Here is a 13,129-nt window from a genome sequence, read left to right on the forward strand (position 1 = left end):
CGAAACATTGCAATGTTGCTGCAACAATTCAGTTTTGGTTCAGTTCAGTTCAGTTTGATATCTTATACATATATTATCGAAGCACTTAAAGCTACAACTAAGAAGACAGGTGTAATAGTTTGTAGGTTTGATTTGTTTCGTTTACATTGAACTCTTTTCCACACCACCCATGAGGTAGAGTTTCTAGGCGCATTTTTTTATATAGTGGTATCCCCTAGAGGCCTAATCCACCTAATTAACAATTGTATATCCGAGAACCGCATTTTACTTTCATTCGAGAGTATATTTACCTTTTTACGTTTAGTTTTTGTTTCCTTCGATGGTGTGTTTACTTGTCAAGTCATCTTGGTATCACTGTATATTTTATTTCGTCTGCTACTATCTGTGTACACCATTCTTCATAAAATTAATCACTGAATTCTGTCTGATGCACTTACCATATCTACAAAACAGTTAGTATTTATTCTCTCCTCATACGTTCTAACCTAATGCTCATGTTTAATTTTGAACAAGTACAATCATATCTCTAAACATAAATCTTTCAAACCTTATAATACCATTTTCTACATTTATATTCAATTAATTATGTGCATACCTTTAGTTGCTTCCACTCTAATCACTCTGTCTCAGGAATTTCCAGCATTACACAGCTTATCACATATCCTGAAGGTTTCCTTCAGTCACTTTCACTTTCCGACTCGCTGTCCAATGTAATCACTAAAATGTTAATTTCTAATCTGTCTAAAATATGTTCTCGATTCCACCGTTTATCAATTACTTCCTCTGTATGTCTTATCCAGTTCATCCAAACTGAAGGTGTTAGTTAGCTTCCTTCCACATATCCAAACAGTTTTTGATTGAATATCCTTGTCGACCAGTAATATATCTGCAATTAATTATTAATATGATGACCAACATAACCTAATCGAATGCTATTGTAACTTTTACCTTTTTCCATCAATTGTTGTTGTCTTTACACTTTTTTTTGTCACTGTCTTGCCAAGAGTGCCACAATGAACAATTTTGAAAAATTCAAGTTTCATCAAGATACACAATTTCGTAACAAACAAACAAACAAAATAGTTTATCCTCCTTAGTCTTATTTTATGCCTTCAAAAATTGAATTATTTTTAAGGCAGTGTATCTTATGCTATCATTTTAGTTCATACAATTTCCATTAACTATCTGATATTCATATGATCTTAAAAATTCATGGCATTTCTTTCAGACATCTTGTACCATTTATTAATTTAATAATTTCAAATATCTTGCGAAATGGAAGGTATACGTGCAAATGTATACATGTATGACCACTCCCCATTATTACCTTTAGTAACAACTTCTATTTTCATATTATTTAACATAAATATCCCTTTGTTCAATAGCAACGTACCAAATAGTGTTAGCAAATTAACACACATATTTTCATATTGTCTGGTGCTAATTTACTATATCAAATAATAAATAATTATATTAAATTAATTTTTTTATTAATTACATCTAGATATACTTAGTATAGTCTTAATTTACAAATTAATTTATTACTACTGTTCTGTTGTACTTGCATTAATACACAAGCAAGACGAGTACGGGATTAATACGTCAGTATATATTTCCTAAATTAAAATAAAACTAAACTTAAGTAAGTAGCTAAAGTTAAGAATATACTTGTATACTATAGAAGTTCGTGTGATTTGGTTCGCGTCAATCTTCTGATTTCCCGCGTGTTTTCCAGTAGCTGTATTGCTTCCACGTTGATGTTATTTTGCAAACTTATTTCATGTTTTAAGGCGAAATATTGGATCAATTCGTATATCCATTTAATTTGAAGGTCATCGTGCAGCTTTTTGTTGGTTACGTAGCAATAAGCATTGGTAATTAATAGTAGAACTTTGTTTTGGGTGCGTTGGAATACTAGTTGGTTTGATTTTTTAATTCAACCAAACAGCATAGGTCCAAATTGGCTTTATAGTTAACCACTTTCTTTGATTTTAAGTCAAATTGAGAGTATATTCCAACTGTTCTGCTTTTTCTAACGTGATGTTTCCAACTTAATCTACCATCGAGATTTATACCGTAGTATTAAGATGATTCTACTTGAATAATAGGCCATCCGTCAAGTGATATAATTAGGTTTTTATTATTTCAACACAACGCAAAATTAACTTGGCCGGATTTGGAGCTATTAAGCTGTATTGACTGCTACTCATACTTTTTCTACAACCCTAGGCGAGGATATATGTTTGCCATGATAACTGTGTGGTCGGCAAAGGAACCAGGTACTATTTCTTTTGTTGTTAGGATATCGGCAGTATAGAGCTGATACAGAAATAGTCCCAAGACATTACCCTGGGGAATTGAAGAAAAATGGAAGCGTAAAATTAACTCAAAAAATACCATCTAATTATTTTACTCTAGTCCAACAACAACGCGTGGCGTGAAGACACTATTCACCAAAAATAACAGCTAGGAATTCCAGAAATTGGCTCATGTGGAAAGAGTTAATCACAAATCACTATCATGTAGTCCAAATCTACCCCTGAATCGAGATCTATCCCAGACTTCACATGAAGAAGTGACTGGCGAGATATAAATAGTCCTGGGCTTATTGAGATTAATTATTCTGATTAATTATTTGAGCAGGACTCTCAGTTCTGTCGAAGGTGTCTTACGATGGATACATAAGCTGTGTTCGAGTGCGAAGTGAATTGTCAAATTCATTTGAGAGCCGAGCTGGTATTCGCCAAAGAGATGTCTCGCCACTGCTTTTCTACATAGTAGTGGATGCAATTATGGGAATAGTTTTTAAAAGCAGACATGGCAACCAATTCCTTATACTGATCTAACGATCGCTGATGATAGCGCTATATACGATGATATAAATGTTGATGCTTCTAACATTCTTCATGGTATAGTTCCTATTGCAGAACCATATAGCTTGAGAATTAATACCAATATATTGATAACTGACCGATCGCCTGCCATTGTAGAACTCAACGATGGAAAAGCTGCGTCTGGTGTTACTTAAAAATAATTTATAGCGTCATTTAAAAATAATATTATGAAATATTTTAAGACACATTGCACCAAAAAAATATACGTGATTTTTTATGGGGATGGTGGTGTAGGAATGTTCGTCTTGTCGGCCGGGATGTATGGCTGTCGACGGGGTCGTTTCTTGGAACACTCACTACTATTTTTGTGGAAGGAATTCGCATTGGAAACTGAAAACACCGGTTGTATAAAAACTTATTGAAAACTATTACTATATTAAATGATACATGTGTTCGATGGGAGAATTGATAGGATATTAGTTTAAATATCATGGAAGTAATATTACAAAAGGGTAGAGAAAAGAGAGAGAGATGTCGTCGTGGTGGTCTTTGATAGCCGGGAACCGCATGGTACCAATGCACCACTGTTGCCATTCTTTGAACTTGATGTAGGTGAATACGTGGTGGCCTAAAGTGTCGTAACGATAGCTACATAACTCCTCGCCTAGTGGAACTGCCGTTGAACGTATCTCCATGTGGTACAGGTTCCTGAGAACACCTGCAGTCACGCAATCAATCGCACAGGGGCTGCCAATCATCATCCAATACGGTATCAGCTACCATCGAAAGAGTAGCAGGACGTAGTTCATCGTAGGGTGTTTCGATTTATTTTAGGATACCTACAAGTGTGGTGCCTTACGTGTCCCGTTGCGTGATGCAAGGGTGTTCATGTGTTGATGTTATGCATGATGGACTTCTGTGGTTTTCGTCCATCGCGCTAGTCTCGTAGGATAACGTCGATCATGGGTGATGATGGGTTCCTCGCGGTATCCTTCCATGAACGTGTCGAGCACCTGTCGAGTGGATCGGGTTGAGCTGGTTTATCCGTTAGGCACTTCGATCACGTTAGGGTCACCAATTTAGGGTTTTATAGGGCTCGGTTAATGGAGATAGAACAAAATGAAATAGTTATGGTTAACATGATGTGACCGTTATTTATAAATATAATATAAAAAATGAAAATATAAATAGATAAAATGGATGGCAGCGGTGTGACTTCGAGACGAGACTTGGGCGGTCGATGGTGGCACGTCTGAACTGAACTATGATCAGTGACTGAAGGGATGACTGGATAAACGTATCGGGGTTGCCAGATATTCGTTATCGTGTATTTGTTGACGCTACTGGCACTCCGCCCGTGTTCAACACCTGGGATTATATTTTTGGGTATTTTGTAGACCGTTATTCCACGATGTAAAATTTGACAAGCCTCAAGGTCGCTACAGATAATATTATGAAACATTTTGACACACATTGCACCAAAAAAATATAATTAATTTTTTATGAGGACAATGGTAAAAAGCTGATAAATCATCACATGATTAATGCACGGTTCCTATTTTTACAAATCAAGTTACAATCACTTTTATCAAGAAAGAGAAAGCGTTTTGAGACGATTGAGGCGATAAAAAAGAATTCGCTGATGAAGCTGAATGTTATTCCTAAATCGGCCGCCGAAAAGTATTTTGACGATTCTGAAAAGCATGGGAATAAGTGTATTGGTGTTAATAAAATGTTATAAAATAAATATAGATATGAATTGAGCCGCTTCCGTTTTATTTCTTCCAAATTCCGGGTATTTTATGTATATTTATAGCAAATAACACCATATTTTAGACTTTTAAACTAATTTCGTACTTTATATTGGTATATGCATTAGTGCTAGTTCTCGGCTGTGTATATTTATTGTTTTACTCGTTATCAATTAATTATTATATTCTTTATATTTGAAAAAAATTCCACTAACCTACACGTGGGCCGCCGTGGACTACGCCCATCATAAAAATGGATTGGACATTAGTGGACATTTGACATTTGAGGACGTTAGTATTTCAGAGATTATTCCTTCAAATCTTGTCACAGTACCCGAATTGTGAGGTCGTTTATAAGGATAGCTCTAAATTATGTATATGAGTAGGTGCTGCAATACATCATAGGTCTAAAAAAACTCTATTGCCTGAGGCCTTCTATTTCCACTGTACTTACAGCTAAAATACTTGCAATAATTAAGCCCCAAAGCCTTATAATATCACTTAGTAGTCATGCTGAAACATGGCTTATGTGCTCTAACTCGCAAAACTCGGTTCATGTTATCGATAATGTTTTTTCCCCATATCCGCTAGTGGCCCACATCCTTGAATCATATTCGTCTGGATCCAAAGCTACAATGGCATAACTGGGAATGAATTGACTGATGGCCTCGCCAAAAACGCTATAGCGGGTTGTAAATATTTTATATTATAAGGATCTTCACCCATTTGTAGATGGTAGGATAGATAGCCTAGTGAAACTTGAGTGAAACGTGCTGGAAGAGGAAAGCAAGCTTTAGGCCAGGAAAAGGCCTCCAGGAATAGAAACAGGCTACTGATTAGTCACTAGTCCATTAGTCCTTCATAATGAATCGAACCTGAGTGACTGACTGACTGACTCTGATATTATGGTGAAATGAAGAAATATGTTAACTGTTAGAAGAATTTATGACTTACCTGATTCATTGAAGAATGTGTTCTTGCCTCAAAACTTTACCGAATTCTTTTATTTCCTCAAAGAAATCGGTCGGTACTTTAAAGTCTAATTTTAGCCTGTTTAGGATGACTTTTATATTAATTTTATTATTTATTTGTTTGTCCAGATATTTGTTTTATCTCGATGTTTGTTGTGTAGGTTTGGTTGTTGATCTATTTAATAGTTTCTTTGAAGTTCTAAACATATTAACTGTTAATTAGCTTATTGTTTTGGAAATCCTTGCAACGCGCAAGTGTTGCAGGGTATTTAGCCTCGGTTGTCATTAATAACTCTTGGTCTGTGTTAGTCTCTAAAAATGCTAAAATGTTGGGAAGGGTCTAAACCAATAATATCAATCAATCAATCAATCAAAAAACCTCACCTCTTTTGACGTGTTTATAATATTTGTGCTTATATTAGAGAACCTCTTCTATAGCTCACGAATAGAACTATAATCAGATCCCGTCTGTTTTAATTTATTAACGTCAGTGCTTCACGATGTGACATTAACATCTTTCTCTTCTAAATGCCTTGGTTTCTGACAATTGAACTCTAATTTGACTTCGACTCAATCAGATATCTGACTGTATTTAACATTATTTTATTTCAACCAACTATATATAATGAAGTCAATCAGGTGAATTTTATCAATGAAACTACTTCTGCGACTTCTCAAATAAGGATGTTCTCTACTTACATCGTAAAGTAGCAGACCCACCACCATCAGCCTGAGGTAATATTATATTTTCCAAGAACCTGACCCCATTAGCGGATGTTGAAATGACTCCTAATAAACATTCATAGCCCCTTCGAATTGATTCCATGTTATGATTGATGATTCCAATATAGATGGATTTACAGAATGTGATCAATATTAGCCTTTAATCTATTAAAAATCTACTAACAGAGTGTTCATGTATGTGGAAGGGATGACCGGTATTATATTTTACTGTTAACTATACATCAATCATTGTCATAATGAACATATAATCCCCCTCCATCCCCCAAAGTCTTATAGTCTGTTGGTTGTTTCTCACGTATGAGTCCCGTATCAGAATAGATATGTAACAGCAGCATATAGGAAAAAAAAGGAAATGGCTACCACATTTAGCAGAATATATCAATTCGAATAGTTTCAGCATCCCAATTTTATTCCATTATCAGGCAAAAAAAGAAGAATTATGGCTACTATGGCGTATTATAACTGGCGATAAAAAGTGGATCAACTACAATTTCGTTCTTCGGTATAAGGCATTGAAGTAAAGCAGCGAATAATATTTTTTAGCGTTGGAAACTATCGTCGTAACAGTCGATAGTGGCAAAACAGTCGATAGTCAAAAATTTGCGACTGAAAATAGTAATTTAATAGTTTTCAGACAAATACACAGTTCGACTATTTTGTTGAATTCGTGATGTCACATGAATATGTGCGAACCCTTTCCTATATAAATATGAGAGCGGAAAGGACGGACCAACGGTAGTATAGGCGAGACGGAGATGTACATATTCCTTCATGTACTAACTTAAAAAAAAAAGGAATAAAATAACTACTGAATGCTATTAACATACAATTAATTATTACATTTTAAAAGAAGTAGAATTACTTTTATATTTGAATTTTCTGTGGATGTGTAAAAAGGAATGGAATTTTTCTATGGAATGGAATAATACCCCACAAATGTTTTATCGTATTTTAATATGTTAATTGCTATTTTTAAATAATATACTATAATAAACATAGACAATACAATAGAACTTAAACAAAACCTAAAAACTAAAGATGTACAATAACCATAAACACTAAATAAAAATTAAACATATACCTAATCATAGAAAAAAAAACTATGACGTAATTAAAAATGATCTAAATAAAATGATATAAATGCTTTATTTGTTGTTGAACGGAATAATTCTTTAACAAAATCGATAGGGTAATCGAAATATTACCTATTATTGCCACAAAAAAACAGTCAAAATATTTTACTATTTATCATTCCCAATTTTAATCTTTAACAATCTTGAAAAATATTGTACCAAAATGCTATAATATTAATATACAATATTTATTTATAAGCAAAGTACCAAAAAATCATAAAACTACACATATTACATATAAATCTATGTAAGCATAAATTGGGTACATTTTTGTTAATGTCGCGACTAGGACGACAGAGCGAGAACGTTTAAAATCAGTCGAATGAAACAAGTAGACCCAAAAATTGTAACTAAAAGTACGACTGAAACAGTCGATAGAAAATAGTAACAAATTCAGTCGGACCGAAAATAGCGACTGGAACAGTTAATAGTAAAAAGTAGTCAATTACTAAACAGTCGATAGTCAACTTCAGTCGATAGTTCCCAACACTAATATTTTTCAATGTCAATAATCACCTCCAAATATAAAACTGTCTAAGATTTGAATTGGTGTACTTTAGTGGGCAGCTATTGGCAGCCCATTATTAAAATTGTGGTTTATTATTCATACAAAATCTAATTAGGAAGAATTGAAATAATTAATTTAATTGCCTTATTTTACTAAAATTTGATTCCCATTGTACAAATTTGTATACAAGAAAAAATAGACATATATTAATAACCGAACAAAGCTTTTAAGCTTAACCTACACATAGAATTATAAAAATTTGTAAATTAAATACGGATAATATTATTTATTAAAAATACTTGTTACAGGATGCCACCCAGCAGAATCGTATTTTGCTGGCAATGAGGGGACGCCTACGTCAAGTGGCCTCCTCTCTACAAGCTGCCATCCGTCTCCGAAGATTCTCCAGACGGACTGCCACAGCCCCGGATTGGTTCGTCGATAAAAGCCACCAGGAAGACGCCCAGGAGAATGGGGACGCACTCCGGCAGAACTGTTGGGGTATCCGGGTGGTTTTTGATCCTTCATCAACTAATTATTACAAGGTAACGATATATATGTATCTCAAATAAATAGGTTTTAAGCCACAGAAGTTAAGGACTATTAACAGATCTATATTTCATGTTGTATATATATATATATATATATATATATATATATATATATATATATATATATATATATATATATATCTGAGCGATGAATGTTCAATTCGAATTCGAACACTGGACTAAATGATTTTAAAAAATTCAAAAACATATCATATTTACCTTTTACGTTTAGTTCTTGTTTCCTTCGTTACAGTGTTTCTTTGTAAATTCATTTTGATATCACTATATTTCGCTTTAGTTTCTTCTCTGACTATCTGTATATATAATATATCTTGATAAAATTACATGTAATCACTGAATTATTCCTAATATATTTGCGCGCATCTGTAAAACAGTTCATTCAACAAGTATTCCTTCTCTCTTCATACATTTTAAACAAATGCTCATATATTTTCTGAACAATTACACATAAATATATGAACACAGTTATCGTATATTAATTATATAGTTACCTTTAGTTGTTTCCACTCTCATCGCCCTGTCTCGTTAACTGTCATCATTAGATCATAATATCACAGCCAGTTTCATTCAATCATTGACACTTTCTGAGTCTCTATTCAAGTCATCAGCTAAGCTGTTAATTCCAATCTATCTAACACCTGTTGTCTTCTTCTTCAGTATGGTGTGATTCAAACTAGAGGTACTATTGCATACAATCCTTCTTTCCAGATATCCAGGCAGTTCTTGCAGCTCTTCACTCTCGACTCTCTTCACTCTTCACTCTTCTCTTCTCTCTTCACTCTCGACCTGCTGTTGATTGTAACAATTCTTCGTCAAACGCCATATCAATTCAATTACATTGAATATACAGTATATATACAGTACTCTGTGATCAAATGCCATTGTCAACAATTTTATCTACTATTTATTTTTTCATGCCTTTTTCTAATAAAAGTAAATTACATTAAACAATTAAACATTTCATTTGCATTGACGGAGTAACAATTTCAAGTAGCTCGACGTTTAAAACTTAATTTATGATTTGCAAGCTTCTCCTTTGTTATGGCCTTTGTTGATGTACAAGGGATATTTTCTACCAGTGTGCTATAGTATGGTAAATTGTCCATAAACCAAAGCAAGAACATACTATGGTTAATGAACCATAGTATATTATTATATGCTTTATTATACAGATATCACTCAGCTTTCTATGAACACTTTTAAGTATAACATTTTGCTCTGAAATTATTTATTTTTATAAATTTCATAAATTTTATCTCTGATAGAGTTAACATTATATATATATATATATATATATATATATATATATAAAATAATATAATATACTTATATTTCATAAGGGATACGTTCGATGCTTACAAATAAAGGATTAATTACAATTAAAGAAGACTAAATCTTAAAGCACAACGCATTTAATCAAAATATATACCGAAACGATGAAACTGGCGGAATTTTTTCAATCAGTTAAAATTGAACTGCAACTACGTTGATCAACGGCAATCGATCAGTTCATTCGGCACTCAAGCTGCCGTTGAACATGCACACTAACAAAACTCCAACTTGCAGTCTTGGGTTCTGCAATAGCAAAAGTACTTCAGCAAAGCAAATTGATGAATGTTCGATGGCACATAAAAAGTTTTTGAAGACATAGACAAACGTATACGCAGATGTTTTAACACTGCAATTCTAATAATAATAGGTGATTAGAATAAATAGTAGTTGTTGTGATAGAAGCTCAGTTTTAACATAGAATAAATTAAGGAAAGCAATTACCGGAAACTAATGAATGTAATGGCTCTGATGGCTGGCGATGGCCACTGGCGCAACACAATCTAGGGACTTCATTTTTAAACTTAAATGAATTGCAGCATCGACAAGAGATGTTCCTTGTTCCAGTAGCAAAGATCCTCTGAACTATAATTAAAGAACCAAATTCAAAACAAAATTAAAAACTGAGTCCTTTTGATGGTTCTGTATACCACCTGTTAGTCTATCAAAGGTTATATATATATATATATATATATATATATATATATATATATATATATATATAATATAAATGAATGTGACGTCAAAACGCCGCTATGTTGCCATATCAACTTTGAGTTTTAGTTCAGTTTGGCTTTGATATATAATAAAATTTTAAAAAATCTAAATAAAGTAATTAAACAAAAATATTGTTATCAAATGTAACTTTATAGTAAATCTAATGCATATATTATCGAAGGAATTAAAACGATAATTAAATACACACTTACAATTGTTTGTAGTTTGGGGCTATATTTGATTATATTTACGTTGAACTCGTTTCCATACCACCTATTAGTTACTAGTTCTAGAGGTGTTTTTCATGTAGTTATATCCGCTGGAGGCCTAATCCGCCTAATTAGCAATTGTATATCCATTAGTATATTTTACTTTTATTAAAGAGCATATTTACCTTCCACGCTTATTTCTTGTGCCCTTCAAAACAGTGTTTACTTGTAAAGACATTTTTATATCACTGTGTCTCTCCTTAGTTTGTTCTGTTAATATATGTATACATCTTTCTTGATAAAACGAGATCTAGTCACTGCATTCTTAATGCCATATCTGCAAAACTGTTACTCTTCTTTCTCTCCTCGCACATTTTAACCAAATGCTCATGTATATTCTGAATTTTTAAAGTTTTTTATTATTTAAAATTATTTTATACATTTTATTAGTGAAAATATGAAAATTTAATATTAGCCGATGCATATTAACCTCTGGCCGCAGTTCGTGACTTTCTTTGGCTCGAAGGCCTTTAGTTTCCATTACGCCTTTTTTTGTAAACCGCCATTATTCATTCTCGCCATCTTTAGTAATTCTTTATTAAAATAAAAAGCCTAAATTTATTCTAGTTGAAAAAATATTTATTCTCTATAATATTACCGTAACAAATGGTGTGAGCTAGAGTTTTGTTTAAATAACACGTCGGTTAAAAAGTCCCCAGATCTACTAATAAAATGCGTTCGAGCAAATACGAGTTTATCCGTTCAATTTAGTTTCTTTCAAAAGGGATATAATCAGTTATATATAAGAACTATTTTTATAGGAAAATGTCTCAAATGTCTCTGTAGTTTCTAATGTGGCATCTCGATCGATGACTCTTTACAATTTTTCATAGTTCTGTTAGAGAAAAACTGAAGTTTCTGAGCGAAAAGCTGAACTGGCGGCGATTTTCACAAGCAAAATGATGGTGTGGTAGATGCAGCAAATCGTCTGAGTCGATGTTTTTCTTATGTTTTCTAAATCATTAAATTTGTATGTGGTCTATTGATATAGTGATGGAAACCAACTCATTTTCTATTTACTAATTATGAAGTGAATATAGTAAAACAGTAGTAAGTCAAATTAACGATTTAGCTATGTTCGAGCAACTGATGATAAACGATACCATTCCAATCTCCCTAAGTACGTAAGTAAGTGTTTTAGTACATTTTATGTACTAAAAAGTATGTGTTATTTCACTATCAAATCTCAAATATCGATAAGTTGGTCCACTAACATAAGTATTTCACTATTAGTTGTAACAGTTCTAACGATTCTAACAATCAAATATTGTCTTATGATTGGGGTTTAAGTCCATACCCATGTTGTGAAATGAAAAATGTTGATCTACCTCGATATATTAATATTAGGATTCGCTGACCAGGTGAAGAATCATCGTTAACATACAGTGTTGATTCTGCCGAAGCACCCATGGCATCCCATGGGCACCATATACTTTTTGACGATCCTGTGCTGCTTTTTTCCTTTTACTAACTTAAAATATGGTAATATTACCTTTTTCTTCAATTTCGAAGCACACTATTTTTAATAAGGAATGACGGTACACACCTACCTTTCTACCTTTCATGCCTGTTAAAGCCAAGAAAAAAAACAAAATTACATTTTCCTCAACATTATATTATTTATAAACACATTATTTACAAAATTACAATCAACTAAAACAATGCGAATGAACACCAATCCATTCGAAGGACTAATTTTAGTTGCGTCAGTAATTTTGTTAGGATGAGTGTTGAGAGATTCTGATGTTGTTTTCGTAAACTTCCGTTTCCTAATCGGATTAACTATGGGATTTCCGGGGAAAGTATTGTTGACCGTGCATTTTAGTTTCTTATTAGCGAAGTGAAGAGAAGAAATGAAACAGCTGACTGTGTTAGTTCTTTTGTAAGCCTAAATTGAATACAAAATAATTGCTTGTTTGTTATTGATATTTTAATATTTCTATATTTTTTAAATATTCACATAATTTGATTAATTGCGTTTAGTAATTATGTCTGAAGAATGATGAATCCATCGACCCTATCTCAGTGTCTGATGAAATAATGTTTATACATGTTACTGCTATATTTTTATTAACACTACACAATATCAGATGGTTTAATTATATTGAATCTTTGTCCTGCTCTGGTGGTATCCAAAAGTTGCAATACTTCAATATTCTCATGAGAATTTAGTCTTTCCTCATGCCCCATTCTACAAAATATTCTACAATTCTCTTGATTTCTTGATTGACTGTGGGTATCTGAAGGTGTAGGTAGTCAGTCCTGTAGTATTTGGGTGCCCCCACAATACTCCCCACAATA

At 33.0% G+C, this 13,129-nt stretch overlaps 1 protein-coding gene across 3 annotated transcripts in view; it reads left to right on the forward strand.

Annotated features, from left to right (window-relative positions):
- CngA (Cyclic nucleotide-gated ion channel subunit A) overlaps positions 1 to 13,129 on the forward strand; it is a 195,868-nt gene that overhangs the window by 110,063 nt on the left and 72,676 nt on the right. For all 3 annotated transcript variants that reach the window (XM_076416227.1, XM_076416228.1, XM_076416229.1), the window contains one exon: positions 8,250 to 8,486. In XM_076416227.1, coding sequence (XP_076272342.1) covers positions 8,250 to 8,486 — 237 coding nt within the window. The remainder of the gene's footprint in view (positions 1 to 8,249; positions 8,487 to 13,129) is intronic.

Source organism: Rhynchophorus ferrugineus, unplaced genomic scaffold (assembly GCF_030347505.1).
Source record: "Rhynchophorus ferrugineus isolate W39M unplaced genomic scaffold, kcgeb_rfMv2 rfM10, whole genome shotgun sequence".
NCBI lineage: Eukaryota > Metazoa > Arthropoda > Insecta > Coleoptera > Curculionidae > Rhynchophorus > Rhynchophorus ferrugineus.